General features: G+C 41.5%; 1 protein-coding gene across 1 annotated transcript in view; it reads right to left on the bottom strand.

Annotated features, from left to right (window-relative positions):
- Positions 1 to 24,133, bottom strand: part of Hml (Hemolectin) — a 586,263-nt gene that overhangs the window by 130,239 nt on the left and 431,891 nt on the right. Inside the window, exons 73-74 of the mRNA XM_068226073.1 lie at positions 12,601 to 12,747; positions 2,060 to 2,179 (exon numbers count right to left, since the gene is read on the bottom strand). Of these exons, the coding sequence (XP_068082174.1) occupies positions 2,060 to 2,179; positions 12,601 to 12,747 (267 nt within the window). The remainder of the gene's footprint in view (positions 1 to 2,059; positions 2,180 to 12,600; positions 12,748 to 24,133) is intronic.

The following is a 24,133-nucleotide window of genomic DNA, read 5'->3' as shown; positions in this document are numbered from 1 at the left end:
TAAAACCTCTTGTTGATAGTATGTAAAGTTCACCTTCACATTATTAGTGACACGGCGAATGGTTAACTTGCCATTGTAGCAGTATCCAGTGATTATAATGAAACCCCTTGGAAATCTTTATACAATGTTGGATAAAACATTTTTTGTCTCTAGGGTGATAGTAAATCGAGCGGCGTTTGTTACAATCACTAATGTACACATATGCTTCGTCTAATGTGACCACATTTTTCCATCTGTCCCCAGCCAGATAACCCTCATACAGCTTTCTTGCGTTAGTGCGACGTTTTGAAATGTGATGAGGCAACAGCTTGTGAACTCGGCGCTTATGCCGCTTTTCTAATTGCAGGTCCTTGTTGATTATGATGTTAACTGTTGAAACAGACATCCCCAACGTACATGTGAAAGTCCTTTGGTGGGGAAGCGTTACCACCTGAGACAAGGACCTTCACTTTCCTCACACTTCTGGTATACGGCTGGTGACTGGTCGTGGATTTGTCTGTTCTTTCCCCTCTGGAATTACCTAAGCCAAGTCAGCTTTTGCCTTTTTCATTCAATACCAAACTGATCCCGTTCTTTGATATAAAGAAATCACGCTTCTTGCGCATACCGTACCTTGGATTGCAGAATACCTACATTTAACATTGGAAAGGGGTGTTATGTAGCCCTCCCAGTAAGGGTCAATCCGCTTCGGCATCGTTGCAACTAATATCACGAAACTGGCATGAATCATTAAACCCCGTTTTGACGTGCTCAATTTGGCAGCAGCGCCAGCAGTGGCCTTCAGAGATACGAAACGACCTTCTGAATACCAAAGACATTGTATACCAAAGCACATATTACGTTATTCAAAGAAGATGGAATGATTTTTATTGGAGTGAGTGCATTGATTAAGGGAGAGGATAAGAGTAATGAGAGAATGCTCCCTTTAAAAAATGAAAATCCCACCTCTGGCTCCGCCTACTGAAGTTTAGTTGTACTACTTAAGATCATTATAAAATTTATGTCTAATACATGGCTGAGGGATCAGTACTGAGGCTACGGATCAAGGCATTCCAGATTTGAAAAACGGCTGTGCAGTGGAATTTCAATCGTATATTATTAATCACTTTGGGTTGTGTATATGTGCGCGCGCTCTCTCTCTCTCTCTCTCTCTCTCTCTCTCTCTCTCTCTATCTATCTATCTATCTATCTATCTATCTATCTACAGTTCTCTCCACTACAACAACATGCAGCTCACTTCCCACAACAGATACTGAACACACTTAATGAAGAATTTGTCTTATAAGGGCTGTCACAAGCTGCAATAGTCACAAGAAACCATTTACCAGAAATATAGTTTATGACATTCTTCCTTTAAAGCATTGAGTAGCCAGAAATATTGGTAAATAGCTAGAACAATGGAAGATATCCAATGATTTTAGTTTAGTGCCATGGTGCGTGCATATGTATTACCCAAGTACGTTCGTATGGCTTAAATAGCTCATATGTTCAGTCTGAAGGAAAGTACATAGAATGTGCTATGCATGATACACTAGTGTGGACAACTGAATGAGTATGAGAAAAGCTGTATATTCGGAATGCGAGAGGCAAGGTAGATCGTACATCGAATCACCCATCTTTTGGGCTGTTCAGACTCTATAGTCGGGTTGAATTGGGAACAGGAAGAATAATGATATACTGTATAACGAACTGGTTTTGGATGACCCCGACTAAGCATTCAAGGGGAGGATTGTTTGATTGTCAGACAGGCAAGAACTAATTCATTGTTTTTCACTAAGAAAAGATATGTGCCTTTTTTCTGGGGTACCTTATCTCTACCAGAAACGCATCCAGACATCTGGCGTAGGCAAATCAGCAATTACATTTTCTGCTGCTAACAATTCTGCAAAGAGTCAAGGAATGCTAGAAGCCTCCTCGAGGAATTATGAACAATTTAGAGGGTATTATAAAAAACAAAATATCTTTAGGCTCCATTATTTTCACTTGTCTTCTTATCAAGGTAGGAGTTCTTTTCCGCAGAAAATCACATGGCATTTTTAATAAATTGAAGACTACTCACCATACTACAGGCCTCAGAACAGGTTTGTACCACCTCAGATTTTGATAGTTCGCCGTTCGAACCTTCAATGCATGTTATGTTCTTGCAAGGATCACTTGGAGATTCCCATGTTTCACCAGGCTGTAGAAACAACAATAATTACATCAACAAAAAATAATAATAGCTTTTGCTAGTTGCTTTACGTCGCACCGACACAGATAGGTCTTATGACGACGATGGGATAGGAAAGGCCTAGGAGTTGGAAGGAATCGTTTGTGGCATTAATTAAGGTACAGCCCCAGCATTTGCCTGGTGTGAAAATGGGAAACCACGGAAAACCATCTTCAGGGCTGCCGACAGTGGAATAATAATAATAATAATAATAATAATAATAATAATAATAATAATAATAATAATAATAATAATAATGCACTATCAGAATGCACAACCATAATCTGATAATTTTAGCAATTGCAGCGGGTCCTCTAGAAAACATTTACATTTACATACTACGATCCTAGAAATGGACGAACAATCGTTTTCATTGGTCAGCTTTAAAAGACGCCCTTTCCACGTCATGGGCGTGAATTTATTCGCTGTTGACGATTAAGATGCCAGATACCATACCACTTGGACTACATTTACGAAATGAGAAACATACGCCTCAACCAAGGATCGACCCCTGGACCTCCTGCATGCTAACCCAAAACTCTATCCACTGCACAAACTGTCCAGCACGACTGCTATGTGCTGACACAGCTAGTTACCCTAAATGTGGTTACACTGTTTCCAGATTGCCATTCTTCAACGTCCTTTTTCTGCCGGATATACTCGCAGGACGAACTTTTGTGACAGATATTTTTTTATTGCTGGCATGTGAGGAGTCGCGCTGCGACGCCCGAGTGCGAGAATTTTGGTTCATCCTGTATACTAATTATATTTGAAAGTGTACGACAAGCAAAAAACTTCGTATGGACATGTGCCTATTCCGAATGGGATGGAATACATTTAATGTATACTTGTTTTTTGGGCTAGTAGCGCGCATATATTGTCTTATACACTCGAACTATTTCACGTTTTGAGGTGGGTACAAGCTTTCCGCATTTATTGTTCACCATACACGTGTTCGTGAGACATTAATACATGCAGAAAGTCACCGTGTGCTGGTAGTAGGACGACGCTGCCCCATTTCAATATCGCGTTGCTTTTCCCGCACTGGTTATTGAAGTACACGTTCAGAAGAAAAACAGAAAATTGAAAGAATACCTGTTCCACACAATATGCTGGAAACTCTGGTAAACACTCTACGATCAGGAATTCAACGTGTAGGAAAGCGCCGACGGTATTCCTCGACAGCAGTGGGAGCACTACCATCTCAGAAGCTGTAAACACACACCATATCTGCATATTCTTCATTAGTGTAGATGTGTGGCATTTTAGCCAGCATGTGTGCAAACACAGTTAACCAATGCACTCTCAATCCATCGCACTACTTCATTCACAACACACCATGACCAACTACGCGTTAAACGGTCCAGTCTAATGCAGAAAGACATCCCGAGCAAAGATGTTAAAAGTAATGAGGTAGGCTGGGCTACAATAAACCATCAAAGAGGTTGGATGGGTAAGAGACATACGTGCACGCCACTAGCCCAAAAACAAATGTACACTAAATGTGTTCTATTCCGGGCATATGGTCGATATGAAGTTTTTGCTTCAAATGATTGCTTCTGTCATATCCCAGAATATTGACCATTGCTCCTGGGACACTCTGTATAGATCATGAATACCAAGTCTCACATGGATGGAAGTTAACAGTGCGAATACCAGTCAACTCTGGAGTTCGACAGGAATATGTATTTTCCCATGTTTTTCCTTTGTTAATTCTGACCAATGTAAAGAAGCGAGTGATTGGTATGAGAAAGAAAGACCTACATCGGGGTCTGCTAGATGGCCTAGGAGACTTGGACTTCACTGACGATATCTGTCTATGATGACAGTGCTTCAGAGACATGGAAGAGGAGCTACGGAGCTAAAGTTTGCAGTTGTTGGATTAAAGACAGTACCAAGTTGGTGAAAGGGGTAAGCGTCAGTGTTTCCACTGAACATTGATTTACACAAGGAATTGCGGAGTAGAGTATAGATGTGGACTCCGTTGTTTGCCTTTGGACCTTAGTGGCAAAGAACAGTCGATAATGAGGAACGATGTTGGTGCATTTGTTCAGTTGAAGTCGGTATGACAAAACAAAACCTTCTCCAAGATCATAAAGATGAGAATATTCAACACTAGCGTAAATTCAGTTCTATTTTATGCGTTTGTGTTATGCAATGTCAGCATTCAGGTCATCTAACAATTTTAAATGTTGATGAATCAATGCCTTCAATGAATCATTAACCCTAAGATTACCAGACGTAATTACAAATACAGCCCATTCAGAAATGAGAAACCAACAATCTGCCATAAATGAGATAAAGAAAGTGAAGTGGCGATGGAGTGGCTGTGCTGCACGGAAACCACAAGGGGCTACTCAGATAGCAGTCTTGGATTGTAACCTACAGGAGACACGAAAGGGAGATCGTCCAAAGAAATCCTGGAGGCACAGCGTTGAAGGTGGGGCTGTGAATACCGGAAAGACATGGAGAGAAATCAAGAACCTTGTCATTGGCCACACCATTTGGAACAATAGGAATGAAATCAAGTAAGTCAGAACCTGACATTCTAATTGTAATAATGGTTATACACAAATATAGCCCAGTTGTCAATGTGAATTCAGTTGTATTATAAGACCACCAGAATCTATATACTTTAATACTAGGCTGGTGGATTAAATGTGTACAGAGAATTCCAGGAAAGAAGAGTATTTATTCCCTGATGCCATCAGTATTCCTGTAGTGACAGTTTCAATGGACTATTAGGTTCCTCCATCATATGACGATATACACAGTTTTATACTACGGAATTTTATTGAAAACAAAGTCGAGCATTCCACAATGGATTACAAGTTGTTAACGTTATCCAAATATGATATTTGGAAACAAAATTGAAGTGATTCAGAAGTAAATTAAGCTGAAAATATCATCTTCTTCAGAACTTAAACCAAAGAAAACCAATGATCCTCAGAGTCCGATCGAGAGGGCTAACTATTTTAATCAGGGAGATGAATGCAGAATGAAATCTATTGTTCAGCTGAAGATGTCTCACTGATGTGACTCTTATCTCCTTACAATTTTAAGTTATCGATTTGCAGTTATTTTGTACATTTGCACTGTAAATAACCAGCTCTTACAAGCCCTTAGGATGCCCCATATGATGCTGTAACAGTTATCAGAGATATTCTGTGTTGTTTTACACATCGTTCATAAGTTTTGGATAGCAATGTATTGTACATCTACGCGGTATGCTCCATTCTTTAGAAGTGCACTCAGCAAAATCATGCAGTAGTCTACAACATGCAGTGCACATTACACTCAAAATTCCTCTAAATTTAAATGGGAGTTTTGTGTCTAGACTAAGATTAAATTGCAAAGCAGCTGACGATACTCGATTAGCACGGCTCAATATGGGATAAAGTTCTATTGGCAAATAGAAATTAATAAATGAGTTTGAATAGTCTTCTAAAATATATCATAGGTAATGAGATTCCAAACGGAATTTGCTAATTTTTTTGCAAGAAATCGGTAACGCGACTATCCCTCTGTACATGGTGACGGATGAAATGTTATTGAACTACGAGACAGAATTTTAGCAAGTGATGACACAGTGATAGAAATTTATAGCAAAATATTCACTTTTACGAAATATGCCATCATTTTCTTGAAAGTTGCCATTCTTAATTAATTAATTAATTTGAAAGTCGTTGGGCTCGTACCCGGTAGCTCAAAACCCTACACTAGCGCCACAAGCCACTACCGCTACTTCAATTTCCTATACAACTCTTGAATTCTTTGGAATTAATGTTTTGCCTCCACATATTCTTATTCTAAAAGTTGAAACCATTAATCTGAATGTTTCCCAAAGGCTGGTAAACGGAACCAGATTCGGACCTGATTGTAAGAAGTATGTACGAAAATGGTTTAGATTTATAAATAATAAGTGAAGATAAAACAGGACAGAGTGTTCTAATACCTGAAATTGACTTAAACAATTCGGATAAAACACTTCCATTTTCCTTCAAGAGGTATCAATTTCCACTTTGCTTGCCATTTTGTATCACAATCAATAAACCTCAAGGGACGTGAAGGTCTCTATTTACCCCTGTGCCAGTTTTTAGCCATGGCCAGTTAAATGTAGCAATGTCAAGAGAGCGAAATTTGAAAGTTGCAATAATATAAAGAGGTAGTTTTACGAGGAATGCACCGAACAAGTGGCTGCGCGGCTTGCGTTCCGGAGATAGTGGGCTCGAATCCCACAGTCGGTAGCCCTGAAGATAGTTTTCCATGGTTTCCCATTTTCACACCAGGCAAATGCTTTATCTTAATTAAGGCCACGGTCACATCCTTCCCACTTCTAGGCATTTTATATCCCATCATCGCCGTAAGACCTTTCTGTGTCTCTGCTACCCAAAGAAAATTTTAAAAATGTACATGGAATGTCGTATATAAGGAAATCCTTCAATGAATAATTAACCCAATGAACGTCATGTCCTGACGAGTTTTCAGCTAGTTGTCATTTATGTTTATTATTGCGATTTTGCTTCTGAACATATCTCTTGGTTATTTTTTATTGTGATACTGTGAGGATATTGGCAGCAAAATATTGAGTTTCCACTCATATTGATTGCAATAGTGCATTGGTATAATACTATTTTTCTGTAATTCTTGTTTTTTTACGCATGTTTCATGCGAAACAATAATCTAGTTGTATTTTATTTTACTTTATTATATTAGTTAATCTACTTTTTGATCAAAACACTGCAGCCTTGTATTTAATATTCAATATACAGTAATGATGTTTGTGCTTTAACTACATACAAAAACATAGCATAAAATGTGGGTATCCGGTACTCAACACGGGATCTTACGATTAAGAAGCAAACACGTTAGTCTTTCAGCCTCACTATTACGTAGTTCCTGATGCAGAATGTTATGTTAGTGTACACATGTCAGTTCTCGTTGATGTTTGAAACAAATTTTCCTTAAGATCGAATCCTGACCTTCTCAAAACACCCTTATCATTCAGAAATAAGGTGCAAGGTCTTCTATCGAGTTTGAATACTTTCGTACAATTCTTTACCTAATTTTTGTACTAACCAGTAAGTCAATTCATTTTAATTTTCGTGGATTGTAAATCAGATAATGCATCTGGACGTGTTAGGAATTAACGATATTCATCTAAAAGAAGATAACGAGAAAGAGGTTATAAAGTGTTCTCATGGTATTAATAGGGCAAGGCGATGTATGTAGAATAGTATTGTTAATTAGGGAAACTATAGCACGCCACTTAAACTGTTCAACATGCAAATGAACATGTGATGCAAGTATTTAATTTAATTTAATATAATTTAATTTATTGCTTGCTACAAGATTTTCATCCCAATTACAGCAGCATTCTTTGCGATACACAGAGAACTTACAAATAATTATTACTTAATATTACCTAGCCTAACTTAAATCTATTCTAAACTAATCTTAATCTAATCCTTTTTACTGAAAAACTGAACGAATTTCTAGACATTCTGCATTGCCATAAGAACAAAGTTTAATTACATAAATAAAAGTATCACAATTGATAACAATTAATAACACAGTATACAGTCTACAGCGTTAACATTTGGAAACGCAAAAAAATATATCAAAGAAAAGTACATTGGTTATTATGACATTAACGGGAATATAAAGGCTGGCGGGTGTGATGCTCCATACTGACTGTGGGATCAATTACGTGACCTTTCTTGCTGCCATGAATTCTTTTTAAATATTGTTATGTTTGTACTGAAATCAAGAGCATTATTTTTCCGAGATGCACTGTTATAGATACTGCATAGTCTGTAAAGTGGTAAATTTTGATGAGCAGACGTTCTAGCTTTTTTATTTCAACATGTTAAATGAAATCTTGAATTTGGGTGCGGCACATGGAAATTCAGGAGGGAAAGGAACACAGGATTATCAATTTGCGAATTTATTATTTTACAGGTATATATGAACTTTTCCGCATCTTTCTGTCTTCGATGTTCTAAACTCTCCATTTCTAAATTTAACAAAAGCTCGTTTTATGAAACCATTTGAGGATATTGAGATGTTCTCTTAAAATGCAAATATTTCAAGTATTTCTTTTTAGTGCTTGCACGAATTATGAACAGGGTTGTCGCAATATATTCTTCTTATGAAAGAGTATATAAAGATCAGTGCGACAAGTTTCATGAAGCGTAAGTGATTCAATACTCAAAGACTATGTAGCATTAATGGGTGATTTCAATGCAACATTTGGAAACGGCACTGAAGGGTACAAGAAAGTAATGAGTAAATGAGGGGAAGATATGAAAAATAGCAAGAATGAGAAACATTTACTGGACCTTTATTGGAAGTATGGAGTTATTAACAACATATTATATCATAACTGACTTTGAATGGAGGAACTCTATACGAACTACAAATATATCCCACGAATTATTCAGAAATATACAGTTATCTCATGTGCAGTAAACTGTGTATTTCTAGGCCTAAGATGGGGAAACTGCAGTCTTTCTGCAGAAGTATGATGATGGAAAAATTTCAAAATAAAGAATAGACAGTGATCAGATCCACGATATGTAAAGAAAATGGATGGCACAAAGTGATGGTGTAGTAGAAATGTGAAGGATACCGTATGTCTTGGAATATCGGTGTGTAATGATGGGGGAAAACAGATGTTTCGTGGAATTATGCTGTCAGGCAGCTCGTAAAAGCGAAAAAGATGAAGACTCCAAAAGAGAACTGATGTAGTTAATAGACAGAAGTACATGGAAGTAAGGAGGAAAGAAAGAAAGAAAGAAAGAAAGAAAGAAAGAAAGAAAGAAAGAAGAAAGACAGAAAAACAAAAGTATGTACCTTATGTACATTTTGAAAGGAAATCATGGGAGGAATTTGGAAGTATCGTGGAAAGGCTACGTCGGGTACCAGAGAATTCTTTCCGGAGCGTACAATTTTGAACAACAAAATTGATCGAGAGGAGAATTATTAGGTGACGAAATCATGCCAGAGGAAGTGGAGAGGATGATAAATATTTATCTTGAGGCAGCAGGAATAGACGAAATTCGAACAGCGACGCTGTAATATTGTAGTAAAGAAGAGTTAATGGCCTTAGAGGGTAATAGGATTAACATGGGATTGGGGTAAGGTCATTTCTGATAGGACAAGCAAGGGAGCAGGAAAGAGTGCAAATTCTGTCAAAGTAACTCTTTCATAGTAGGCAGGGCTTTTACAGGCAATCCAGAAAAGAGAGACCAATAATAGGAAGAGAATAGGATTAAGAAAAAATGCACATTATTTCAGAGCACAGAATTTGTGTTATACACCAAGTGACTGAGATATACTGCCAGCAGAATACGTACTTATGTTTCACGGATCTGGAGAGGGAACATGACATAATACCAGGGAAAGCGATTTTGACAAACCTGAAGGTTCATGGGATCAAAGGTAGGTTATTAAAGGTATTTCTGTAGACTATAAGGATTCTGTGAGCATTGGGGTAGAATGCAACTGCAACTAGAATGACATGGAAATTAGTATGTACAAATGATGCCGCTCAAGAAGAAAATTTTCCGAGGATGGTAGTGAAATTGAACTATGATGTAGTAAAGATAACACAGTTAGTTTTTAGTTGCTATCAACAATATTTAGTGTGAAGGAAATTATATTTTAATAGTTCTATTTGCAGACCAACTTTGCTGTGTGGTAGTGAAATTTGAGTGGAATCAGCATACCTTATTCATTAAATTGAGGTACTGTAATATGTATGATTGTAGCGATAATTGTTGTTGGTACAAACTGGTGAGATCAGAGGCAGACGAACAGTCGCCATGAAGAGAGCATGGCCTAGTCACGTATATGAATTTGTGTATGAATCAATTTCGATGGTGGAGTTATGTAAGGTGAATGGAGAAGGATAGGTTATGTGGGAAAAGAATGGACACAGTCATGGGAGATAAGAGAAGCAGAGAGAGGCCAAGGCCTTAGTTTTTAATGATTTGAAGGCAAAAGATGCAGGTGAGGAGTAGACCACAGTATTAACTGCAAAGAGAGGGTTGAGAAAACATCTTCGCTTATTTACAGAGGCTTGTAGGATGAACACTGAAGGACATAACAGAGTACAATGAAGATATACTGTGTATTAGTGCGATATGATGATAGTGTGGAGAGAGTAACATCTAAAAGAAGTTTAGGAAAAGTAATGGAGTGAATGTGGAGTTGCATACGAGTGTAGTTCTTACTTGTACACTAATCAAATAATCCTCATATTATTTATTTCCTGGCCTACTCTTCCGCATGAGACCGAAATCTGGGCGAACACTGGATATTGTATTATGATAAACTTACAAATAAGTAGAGAGAATGTTTGTACAAAGAAATAGGAACGCAGGTAAGAGGATTTCACAAATAAATGGATAACAGTCAAGTCGGATAGAATATTTTGTATGAAGCTGAGCATACCAGCCAGCTTCAGTGATAAGAGTCAGATGATGTGATGGTATGTTACCTACGAGACAAATGGACTTGCATATAGAGGGCAAGAAAAGCCAATCGAGACTAGAAGTAGATGGTAGACTCCACAGCTAATTATTTCTAGGCAATAATTGTAGACGTAGGAGAATTCACTGTGCATACAACAAGGTATTATAAAGGTGTATAAATTATTTACATGGACTTGCACACTAAATACTGAAAAGCTTAATAGTCTGCAAATGTATGTATTTATGTATGTATGTATGTACGTATATATGTATGTAAGAGACGACTGATGTGTTCCCGAGGAAAATAGTTTCACAGCTGATGGAAGTGGCTCTCGAGACCTTTCATATTCGTCCTGGCCGGAGTTGCATTCCCATATTGTTCTAAAAATATTTATTGGGTAACAGGGTAGGGTCCGCATCAAGCAAGTGTGTTGCCGTCAGTAAGGATATCAAGTGACACACGTACTATTTACGGATGGGTATTATCGTGTTGGAATACATAATTCAGGAGCTGCTTCAGGAAGAGAAACACGTGGGGATACAGAATTTATTCCTGGGTGTACCAGTGTCAGTGTTCCATGATCGCTACCATTGGCAACGGCATCCCATACTACGATACCATACTTTCTGGCGATGTGACATTCTACAGTGAACATTGGATTCGCTACCTGTACTCACTTGTATTCAATGATTGTCCGTATCCAGATTAAAAGCTAGGCTTGTCACTAATCGCCTCGCATAGTTGTTCAGGAAGTGGCAATATATTCTCTAAAACAAGCTCCAACTAACCCATAGCAGTTGAAGTGTTAACAAAAAATGAAGCCATATCCCATATCACAAGTCTCAGTACACTTATCTCATTCTCAGAATACTTCAAGTTTCTTTGAAATTATTTTTTATCAGGGATGTTTCAGGTAGATAAGTAAGACGAGTGACAAAATAGTAAGAATGGGCTCAGGTTACTCATGCTGATGAACTTACTGATACGTGCTTCTTTTGTTATTAATAATATATCCTTCCTTCCCGTATGACTTACCTGTGTGAACTGTGGCCAATTTACTCTTTGTTGCTCAACTAACTATTTTTTAAAATTACTTTTACATAGTGGACCTGTGCATCTTGCACATTAAATTTAGGAACGAATGTGCCCCCTTATTTCCAATGTCAATGGCAGTAGAACATAAACAATGGATGTTGTGTAGCTCGGCAAGATACAAGAAAGGAATAAAACGTTGTTTAGTTCGATATTTTAGAAATTTATGCATGCATGTATGTAGGTATGTACGTACTGCACAGGTATGTATTTTCCTTCATTTCAGTGGAGTACGTTTCACTACTTTTACAAATTAAATGTCAGTTCTTGAGTTACTTTATTATTGGATACAGACATTCCATCAGTCTCTACTATTTAGGATAAGACAAAGACAAAGACACCTCTGTACATGCCATGAAGGCCCTTGGAGGAGTGGAAGGTAAAGGCTTCCACCATTGTTAACCGCGGCACGTGATGGGGTAGAGTGGTTAGCTCTACGCCTGGCCGTCTTTGCCCACAGGAATTAACCTGGTACTCATTTTTGGTGTAGGCTGAGTGAACCTCAGGGCCATATGCACCTCCGGAAGTGGAAGTCTCGTTTCTTAAAATTTTACGACTTCCTGACGGGTATTCGCACCCACGTCCTTCCGGGCGAACCGAGCACGCCTTTACCACCTCGGCCAGGCAGCCCCTATTTAGGATAGGGCACTAACTATATAGATGTCTGGATATATATCACATGTATAATGAAGTCAGCATTGAGGAGGAGACATGATGTATTTATTAATTTCTAAAAGAAAGCTAATAGAGAGAAAAATCATATGGAAGTTTTGCACACTTGGTTGTATTTTCTCTTTACAAACAAATGGCTTAAAAATTACCTTATATAGCACACCATCATGTTTGCAAGCGAGGTAGTGCGGCTTCTTACAGCATTCACTTGGCACCTCCTTCAAAATTACTTCATAATCGTCCAGGATTTCACTAGGTACCTCAGGACACTTAGTGGTCAAAGCGTCAATCTGAAACTGTAATTAAAACATAACCAATATTAAATCTGGAGCTCACGTATCTGGCAACATTCCTTAACTGCACAGTGTCTGTGAGTAAATATAAAATTACAATGTCTAAAGTTCTCAATATCGTGTGATACAAATTGTGGAGAGAGTTCTTCATCTGATAGACTACCATATATAAGGTTGTTTGAAAATTGATTACAACATAAAATTCAGAATGCAAAAATATGTTAATTAAGTTAACTAATTCATAACATACAAATCTGTATGACGGAGAATTACAGTAGAGAGTAACATGTTTACTAATATTCAGTTTCTGTACATTGATAACCAATCGCCGACAAATCGTAGGCCTATTAAAAATAATCAGTATGTCATATCAACAGCAAGAGTAAAATTTATAAAATCTCCAACGATTTATATCGACCTATCTCAGAATTATTAAGAAAAGAAATGGAAGGATGTTTTTCTTAGCCTAATATATCCTGATCCACAGCATGCGCACCATCTGCTGGTATCCCTTCATTGAAGTTGTTACCCTGTACTTTCCCCTTAACGGTAAATATTCAACATTTTACCTAATTTACGCTATTCTAAGACCATACAGACCGGGGAAATTAACGTATCTCAGTGGCATATAGCATATAGTTGAAGAGATAAACAAACTAAATTTCTCACACAAAATTCAAATCTATCAGTCTCCACATATCGCTATATCAAAATTTTCTTCTAGTGTTCATACCACTGATTTATGTCTAAAATATCTGATATATACTGATACTAATATTGTTTCTTGTCTAGCCGGTCCAGTCTGCTACGGTAATTGGGTCTGTACAGCCAACGACTCAGCGCTGAGTGTCAGGCGGTGAGAAATAACTCGGTCCCAAAGACGACCAATGGCTTCGGGTGGATGAGTTCTCTCAGGTGGAGTGATGGTCCTCTCAGTGGAGGAAATTGCACAGGAACCTATCAAGCAATGTCTGACCCCAGGTTAGGGGCGGCTGCAGAAGGCGTCTGACCGAGCAAATGGCCGTGCGGTTAAGGTCGCAAAGGTGTGAGCTTGCATTCGGAGATAGTGGGTTCGAACCTCACTTTCGGCAGTCCCGAATACGTTTCTCCATGGTTTCCCATTTTCACGCCAGGCAAATGTTGGGGCTGTACATTAATTAAGGCCACGTCTGCTTGCTTATAACTGCAAGTCCTGTCCTATGCCATCGTCACCATAAGACCTTTCTGTGTCTGTGCGACGTAAAGCAAATTGCAAAGAAAAAGAAGGAGGCGTCTGAACTCCATGTTAGGAGCGGACTCATCACCTGCTGGCAGCAGAAGTGGAAAACCCATCCTAATGAAAGCCAAAAATCAGTGCAGATCGGAGCCTCGGAAGTGGGAAACCAGTATCAAAACATATCCATATACTCGTAAATCTGTCCCGACCTGTATGGTCAGAATACTTTTGCCTACCACCACCGATGTTAATAACTTGCTGTTGACTGTAGTGTTGCTTTTTAAACAGCACTATTGGGCAGAAACTTCCAAGGCTCCTCCACCGTAGCGCATACGCTGCGAGAGGTGCCTGTGTTGCAAATGAACACAGTACCCCTCAATACAGGGCTCAACAGCTGTTCTGTGGGCAATGTTCACAATCCCATCCTACCTACCCAGTTTCCACTTCATTGCAAACCTGTCATCAGGCCCACACCACATATTCCCGTCTCTGCAAAGCAGGCCCTCCCCTTCCAAAAACAGCCCCTATCTGGTTTCCTATTCAAAACCATCGACTCTCTAACCACTCTTGCCAACCCCATCTTCTCCCCACCATCCATAGAGGATATCATTAGGTTCTTCACGTTATTCCTCCTCAATATTTTCTCTTATTCCCGTCAACTAGTCCGAATTCACCTCCAGGCAGCTGCAGTTCAAGCCTTAAGTTACCACTTTGAAACAACTAACTCTGGCCTAAACGCCCATTTCATATTCCAACACATAGAAACCCTTGTTTAATTAAGGATAGTCGTCCCAACAGAACCAGATCCTCCGCACCCATCTCTTTCCACTCCCTCAACACAACAGTCCTTATCCAAAAAGCACCTTCACCTCCTGATATTCCACCAGCAATACCCAGTCCACTGTCTTCTTTTAAACGAGACCATGCTTCGTCCCCAATAATTCGCCCACTTACTCAGCTACACCATCCATCGAACTGATCATCCACTGGAGATCAGTTATATGGGTGCAGCCGTTGACGTACACCCATCTCTCCCTACCCGAATCCACATTCCCCCATATCCACATTCCTTCTCCGAATCCATGATTGCCACCATTTATTTCCGACCCAGGACCCTTTACTTGGCCACAATTGACACCTGCCAGCACCGTCCTTTTCCCATGGATTTCATGACTTTCCTTCACACCTAATTCCATTACTACCTAATTCTAGGTGACCTCAACCTCCATAGGCACTCACCAAATGATATCCAATACCTCCACACCTTGCTCCACCGTATTGATTCTTTCCTAATCCCATTCCTAGGTCCCTTCAGCCCTTCCACTCAAACACCCCTGACGTTGTCGTTCCATACAACGTCTTAATCCGCCTTATAAATATTTCCTACCTTCCCAGCATCAGCAGTGTCCATCTTCCCATCCTACTCCAAATATCTTCACACAAACCTCTTTGAAAACCATCTCCTCTGCGTCTAATACCGAGCTTCGCAAAGACCAATTGGCCAGGCTACTGTGAATACATTGCCAGATACCTCCCACATTAAAACTCCCACTCTCCCTGATACCCAATCTGTTGACCTGATACCCAATCTGTTGACACCCTATCAAACTTCATTCAAACCACCATAAACAATCCCTCAGAAATACACACCCCAACTTCACTGAGCACGCCGTCAAAATCTCGCCTACCACCCAAGTTTCTTCACCTCCAGAAAATATCCCAGTCCTACCCATCCGAATACTCCCACACATGCGACACCTATTTCCTTCTCCTCCACCGTCAAACTACGTGAACCGTTTCCGACTACCTAAAATCTAACTGCTGGACAAACTGGTCCCAGACCTGCACTGCCCTAAATTCCCTAAATGCTCACTTCCCAATTCTGGCGCAAGCTATCCTCCCTCTTCGGACAACACAGCACCCCTCCCTACCCCATCATCCACAATAGATAATCTCCATCAACACCCAGGAAGAGTTGGAGGATATTTCTCCTTCCACTTCCGCAAGCGCTTCACCCCTTCTCCCTACCGCTCCTCATCGCTGTCTAGTACTGCCCTTTACCTGAATATCCATTCTTCCCTCTCCCTTCAACCTTCCCCTACTCACACACTCACACCCATATTAAACACCCCATAGTGGCCACCAAAATTACCGGTGCAATAGCCTGTCCCCATGACACCACCCCAGGTACCGACCATATCCATCAAGCCTCTATTGAACTCCATATGCTCCTAGCAGCCCTGTATAATTCACGCATACCTCAGGATTCTATCCCTCCTCCTGGAAGAGATCCACAATGCTACTTTTTCCTAAATCCAGAAAAGACCCTTCCGACCTAGATTTATACATCTGCCTCAACACAATCCTTGTCAAAATCCTTGACAAAATCCTTATCTGTTGATTACACCCCTACCTGAATTTCCTTCACTCATTACACTCATCCCAGCGTGGATTCCATCCAGGTCTCACCACCGACCCACAAGATTCTCCGCCTCATGCAATCAACAGTCAACAACTTCAACTTAACCGCCCGTCCCTTCTGATCACCTTCAGTTTTAAACAGGCCCCTCATTCTGTGTGGTACCCCATCCTGATTTTCAAGCTCCACTTCCTTACACTCCCTATCTCCTCATCCAATTCTTCGCATCCTATCTCACCGATTGCACTAACTGTATATCACTCAGTTGCCGTCTTTCGAAACATTTCCCCATGTCAGTAGTAGTACTCCAAGTTTCCCGCCCTATCCCCACTATTCTTTATGCTCTTTGTCGCCTACGTCCCTCAAACACCACCACCTATGCGAATCCTCCAATTCGCCAATGACACTGCCATCATAGTGCCGCGCCCGTACATCCAGAGTATCAATAATAACTTACAGCCCTTTCTGGACATCTTTTCCTCTTGGTGCAAGCGAAGGTACCTCTGCCTCAATTCTTCCAAAGCCCAATCCATCCTAAATTCGACCTTTCGAAAGACTCTTTTTCATCACCCGCAATCCTGCTAACCTCTGGTCCACTATCGACGAGACCCCATCCATATTCAGCCATCCCTGAAATACCTAGGCATCGTTAAGACCAGAACCTTAAATTTCAGCCCCGCTTCCTAAACCTAAAATCCAGCCGGCACCAGCTGCGGACTTAACACTAACCTCCTCCTCACCCACAAGTCATTTATCCCCGTTACCATCACCAATGGTCACACCACCTGGGCAGCCGTGGCCAACGTATATCGTCTCTCTCCCTTATTTCATACCAAGGACCTTAAGATATCTTCCCTTTGCCCGAACCTGATGCCTACCCTTCCGTACTCTTCGTGAGACTCCTCGATGATCCATTCACATCCCAATTCCCACCGAAGACCCTAAAATCCCCGTATTCACCCTATCACCATTTCATTACCACCTCGTCCTCACCCCACACACAGACCGACTGCCTCCATAAAAACAGACTCTGTTGAGATGAACCCTTATCCATAATCCTACCACACCTCCAGTAATGATCAACATCAGCGGATAACAGTTACCCACTCGGACAACCAGTCTGCTCACCTCGTCATTAACCCCACAGTCCTACCTTTTATTATTTATTTTTCCTCTAAATATTCAATGTATTATTCTAGTACATAATTTCATTGTCCATCATTGATTATATATGTAATTTAATCCGTGCAACAGTAGTTAGTAGGCCACAGTGTAGTCCATCTGCCTTCATGGTAGTTTTGCCCATCTATTTATTTTTATATTTGTTCCCTATACTGCTATCACTTCAGTTCCATGTTTCTAATAGTGTATTCCATAGTAAGCCGTACCATGATAAAAAAGCCTATGTTAGAAGTGTTAGAAAGCAAATAAATAAAAGTATATCCTTGTGTCATACCCCACCCTAGCCATGAAACAAAGTATAAACCTACCCCTAATATATTACAATACCCTTCTATCCATCTCATCTCCTTTTCTCTCCTCCTTTACCACGCTCACTCTCCTGGACAGAGAGAGGGTGTTCTCTCAGGGTGATCCATCCCCCTTCATAAAAGAATACTTTAAATTAAGAGTCCATTGTAGTAACTCAGCACGGAAGAAAATGAATGTTTTCCTTTCTAGGGCAAAGTCCTACCAGATATTGCAGACTGGGGATACGATCCTTTAGTCCATGGAAGAACACAGTGATGAACCAGGTGTCAGACTACCGGTACTAAATTGTTTTCGTTCCTCTTCAGAAGGGGGGGGGGGGGCCTCTTAGATGGTGATACCATCTCTCAGGCCAGGAGATTTGTAGAGGTGGTAGAGGAAGTGTGGGAATGGCAGCCGTGGCCTATATTAGGAACTGTCCCGGCATTCGCCTTAGTATGGGAGAATGGAAAACCATTCTCAGGACAGCCGAAGGTGGGAACCAATCTCTCTCCGTCTCCTCAATGCAGAGGTGTAGAGCCATAGTAAAGCCATGGCCGCCCGTCCTCTGCTCAGCTGGTCGGTTGGAGTGCAGAATTTTCGGACCATGGACCAGTCATGGCCACTTGTAGGCTGAAGCCTACTCTGCGACCGGTGACTGAAAGGTACAAGCAAGCAAATAGGCAAAATAAATTTTTATTCCCCACTGTGAAGGGGTGAGGCAGGCCTCCTGGGGAGTTGCGCTTTCTCTCTGGCCAATAGATGCGGATGGGTAAGGGAAATGTGATGGGAGAGGGAGGAGGATAAAAGGATGTGAAAATAAGAGGGCGATGGAAGAGGGATGTGGCCTCTTGCCTAAGTGTTTTGTTAATTTATTATATTCAGAATTATTGAATTCAAGATCCTTTTAAATATCTGCTATATATTTAATTATGTTTACGTACTGCTTTTATCAAAGGATATTACTCTCCATTAATATTTTTCCTTCCTAAATAGATATTTTAGTTAATTTATTATTATATTTCTTTTCTTTTACTCTTGATCTTATACTAGTATTTTTTCTTTTAGTTTTTCTCCCTCCCTCCCTCACACACACACACACCCCTAGTATTCTTCTTCGTAAGTTGAGAGATAATGATACGCAGATACACGTATACTCATAAATACACCAATAGGAGAAGATGTGGTTCCATGTATGTAGCAAATAAATCAAAGACTGGTAAGGACGAGTACAATTTGAAAAATTAGGATATTTTGAACGATGGATTTGTCTCGATGTACACATTATCTTGACACAGAACAGGTAATAATTGTGGTGTATAGTTTGGAAAGATCACATATATTTTTGTACACTGGTGCATTAAACGCGTCACACATACTGATATTAATGTATTCTTCCACTCCCGAGTGCCCTGCTTGCCGAAAAAGTATTGCACTCTGACACGCACTGAACAGTAGTAGACTGAAAGGGAGGAAGGCCGATTCTACTTTACACTAGGGTTTCTAGACGATGAAAGTGGAAATGCGTGTTTAATCCTGTATGGATTGCCTGGAAGTGAAGACTGAATACCTAATTGGCTGCTGCTTTGATGTAGGTAACATTAAGGAAAGATATTCATCAAGTATAGGGTTAGAAACCGGATAAGATCTTTGATGACAGGTGCTGGATAGATGGATTCTGACTCTACAAATGTTCTATGTGTGCCCCTTTGATCACACAACACACGTCTAAGCGGTAATAAAGTCGTTCCATTTCTTTTGACCTCCTGCATTCTGATGTAGAAATCCAATGGCAGGCCATAATCTTGCGGCTTTAATTTTTGTAACTGCGCCGCCTACTCCACTATGGCCGTCTATGACACTGACCAACATCTTTTAAGACTTTCTAAAACTTTCTTCTCTGAAGGTTAGATGGCTCTGCCATCTATATTCTAGAGATCTCTAGTGGGCCAAGTCCAAATTAATTTAAGGAGATATTTAACTTGTTGTAGTTGGTAAACTTTTCTTATGGTTATTGTTTCTTTTTGATGTGCCGAAGTTGTCAACACTTCACCTGGTTCCTCCTCTAATCCCTCCACTCAATCCTCAGGTGGGACCATGCTCTTGGGTCTTAGCTTCTCATCAAATCGGCTTCAGCTGTCATAGTGTTGGGAGGATGGTATATCAGGGTATCCAAGGGGTTCGAGAATCACATCTGGACTTCGGCTGCTGCGGCCGCACCTACTGTCAACCATAGGCACTACAGTCCGGACGTGGACTACTTTGGTGTTGTAACAATCACTACACTTCTACAGCGAGCCAAACACACACACACCCACACCCCCCCCCCCCCCCCCCCCCCCCCCCCCCCCCCCCCCCCCCCCCCCCCCCCCCCCCCCCCCCCCCCCCCCCCCCCCCCCCCCCCCCCCCCCCCCCCCCCCCCCCCCCCCCCCCCCCCCCCCCCCCCCCCCCCCCCCCCCCCCCCCCCCCCCCCCCCCCCCCCCCCCCCCCCCCCCCCCCCCCCCCCCCCCCCCCCCCCCCCCCCCCCCCCCCCCCCCCCCCCCCCCCCCCCCCCCCCCCCCCCCCCCCCCCCCCCCCCCCCCCCCCCCCCCCCCCCCCCCCCCCCCCCCCCCCCCCCCCCCCCCCCCCCCCCCCCCCCCCCCCCCCCCCCCCCCCCCCCCCCCCCCCCCCCCCCCCCCCCCCCCCCCCCCCCCCCCCCCCCCCCCCCCCCCCCCCCCCCCCCCCCCCCCCCCCCCCCCCCCCCCCCCCCCCCCCCCCCCCCCCCCCCCCCCCCCCCCCCCCCCCCCCCCCCCCCCCCCCCCCCCCCCCCCCCCCCCCCCCCCCCCCCCCCCCCCCCCCCCCCCCCCCCCCCCCCCCCCCCCCCCCCCCCCCCCCCCCCCCCCCCCCCCCCCCCCCCCCCCCCCCCCCCCCCCCCCCCCCCCCCCCCCCCCCCCCCCCCCCCCCCCCCCCCCACCCCCCCCCCCCCCCCCCCCCCCCCCCCCCCCCCCCCCCCCCCCCCCCCCCCCCCCCCCCCCCCCCCCCCCCCCCCCCCCCCCCCCCCCCCCCCCACCCCCCCCCCCCCCCCCCCCACCCCCCCCCCCCACCCAACCACACACCAACAAACAACCAACACAACACACAACCACAACCAACAAACACACCAACAAACAACCACACACACACAAACAAACAAACAACACCCCCACACACACACCACACACAACCAACAAACAAACAAACAAACAACAAACAAACAACAAACAAACCACCAACACACCAACCACACACACAAACAAACAAACAACCAAACAAACAAACAAACAAACAAACAAACAAACAAACAAACAAACAAACAAACACACAAACAAACAAACAAACAAACAAACAAACAAACAAACACAAACAAACAAACAAACAAACAAACAAACAAACAACAAACAAACAAACAAACAAACAAACAAACAAACAAACAAACAACACAAACAAACACAACAAACAAACAAACAAACAAACAAACAAACAAACAACAAACAAACAAACAAACAAACAAACAAACAAACAAACAAACAAACAAACAAACAAACAAACAAACAAACAAACAAACAAACAAACAAACAAACAAACAAACAAACAAACAAAACAACAAACAAACAAACAAACAAACAACAAACAAACAAACAAACAAACAAACAAACAAACAAACAAACAAACAAACAAACAAACAAACAAACAAACAAACAAACAAACAAACAAACAACACAAACAAACAAACAAACAAACAAACAAACAAACAAACAAACAAACAAACAAACAAACAAACAAACAAACAAACAAACAAACAAACAAACAAACAAACAAACAAACAAACAACAAACAAACAAACAAACAACAAACAAACAAACAAACAAACAAACAAACAAACAAACAAACAAACAAACAAACAAACAAACAACAAACAAACAAACAAACAAACAAACAAACAAACAAACAAACAACAAACAAACAAACAAACAAACAAACAAACAAACAAACAAACAAACAAACAAACAAACAAACAAACAAACAAACAAACAAACAAACAAACAAACAAACAAACAAACAAACAAACAAACAAACAAACAAACAAACAAACAAACAAACAAACAAACAAACAAGAAAGGACTCTTAACCAAGAGATACTCAAGATTACCGATGTATTTCTGAATTTTAATGTTTCCAAATGTAATTGTGCTTCAAGATTTCAAAACTGTCCACTTCATTGTACAAGCTTACGGGGTGGAGGTCTGTACTAGGAGTACACCTTCCCTGGCTATTTAAACTGCGCTCATTCTCCACCACGGCCATCTATGACATTGAACAATAGCTTTCTAAACTTTTTTCTCCGTTGGTTAGATGGGCCTGATATCTATTTTCTTGCGATCTCTTGTAGGCTAAGCCCAAATCAACTTAACCCTATCGCTACCAGTGTTGCTCCTAAGCAACGTGTATTTCAAGGACACCTCACCAGTTTTCATTTAGAGTGGTCCCTTCAACCCCATTGTTGCCATAAAGCTACAGGTATGTGTTTTCATAAAATAACTACAGATGCCACTTACAGCACTGATCTAGGTGGCAGTGTGTGCGTTTAGTATGTGACGTGAATCAGCTGGCTGTGATCTAGTTACGCCAGTGTTACAAAATCACTTTTCAGAACAATTAATTGAGAGTTAATCTTTCTATATTAGTGTATTTGTCAACTCAATGTACTGTTTTAAGATTATGTACCGCGATAAACTGAAATAAATATCATAGCTAGTGAATATATCTGATTAGAAAATGGTGTTGCTCTCAAGCTACATTGGGGTTAAGTATAAACAAATCATTCTAACCTAACTTTTACCAACCAGATTGTAATTCCATTTTATACTTGTTTTATGCCAATACCCAACATGAAACCGACACAAATAAGGAACGAAAAGGACGTTCTTGATATTCTTGAACAGTTATCAGATGGAATTAATTCTGAAATAGATTAATTGTCAGAGTTTGAGGACTCGGAAGATGAAACAGCCGTATTTCTTCGAGCTTCCTGAACACAAAAACTTCATAGTTTACTTCGATAACTGGTTTTCTTCTCTTCAACTTGCCATAGCACTGAAAGAAAGGGGATTATTCTGTGTGGGCACAATACGTAATGACAGGATGGGCAAGTGTCCCCTGATGTCTGAAGCTGAACTAAAACGCTCTGGAAGAGGCAGCTACGACTGGCGTGTGGAAAAGGACAGTAATGTGGCACTTACAAGATGGTATAACAGAAAAGCAGTGAATTTTATATCAGCTAATGCTGCAATTGATCCAGTAGGGAAATGTAAAAGGTGGAATTCATCACAAAAAGTAACCATGGAAATAGATTGCCCCAGTGTTCAAAAGAGTATAACTTCTTCATGGGAGGGGTAGATTTGGCTGGTATGCTTCAGGAATTGTACAGAATTGATTTGAGATCAGTGAAGTGGTACACTAGAATTATATACTGGTGTATTAGTGTTGCCTTTGTGAATGGATGGTTGTTGTATCGTAGACATCGGGCTCAACGACATAAAAAATGTCAATATTCGTTGGCAAAATTCCAGGCAAATATTGCAAGTGCGCTTACGAGATCAGGGTAAGGGTAAGGTACAAAACGTCACTCCAGTGAAGCACTCAAAGAACCCACTAAAAGTCGAACATTTGCAGTCCGCCCACATGATGACATTCGGTACGACGGGTATGAACATTGGCCGGGATACTCTGGTAAAGGTAGATGCAAATTTTGCCCAGGTGGATTCACTCAAGTAGTATGTGCAAAATGTAATGTAAACTTGTGCCTAACTGCAGCAATGGCAAACTGCCTCACACCTCGTCTTGCCTAGTATGCCTCATTTTGGTACTGTCATTGTTTTTTGTGGTTTTCGTATAGCTGCATAGCCTTTAGTGGTGCTGTTTGAGGATCCAACCAGCTTCTGGGCTGATGACCTAACAGCCAGCAAAAATTTGCTTCACTCTGTTCCATACGAAGTAAGCCTTACTTGTGTACTGTATTTGTTACTGGAATGATAGTTCTTGTAAAGGAAAGTTGTTAAAGTAATGTGACGTTTCTCCCATCATCCAGTGTTCTAAAACATGTTATTTTTATATTTTAATGTTTCTTGTACTCTTTAATGTCTTAATAATGATATTGTAATATTTTTAGTACTGTGTAATGTCTTAATAAAGTAGAGTAGAATATTTAAAATTTCAGTTTATTTTGTCTTCGAATTACCACTGAGCCCCAATGTAGCTCTGAAGCAACA

This window comes from Anabrus simplex, chromosome 2, assembly GCF_040414725.1.
Source record: "Anabrus simplex isolate iqAnaSimp1 chromosome 2, ASM4041472v1, whole genome shotgun sequence".
In the NCBI taxonomy this organism is placed as follows: domain Eukaryota; kingdom Metazoa; phylum Arthropoda; class Insecta; order Orthoptera; family Tettigoniidae; genus Anabrus; species Anabrus simplex.
Note: the sequence above shows the minus strand (reverse complement) of the source record. Positions and strands in the feature narration are given on the sequence as shown.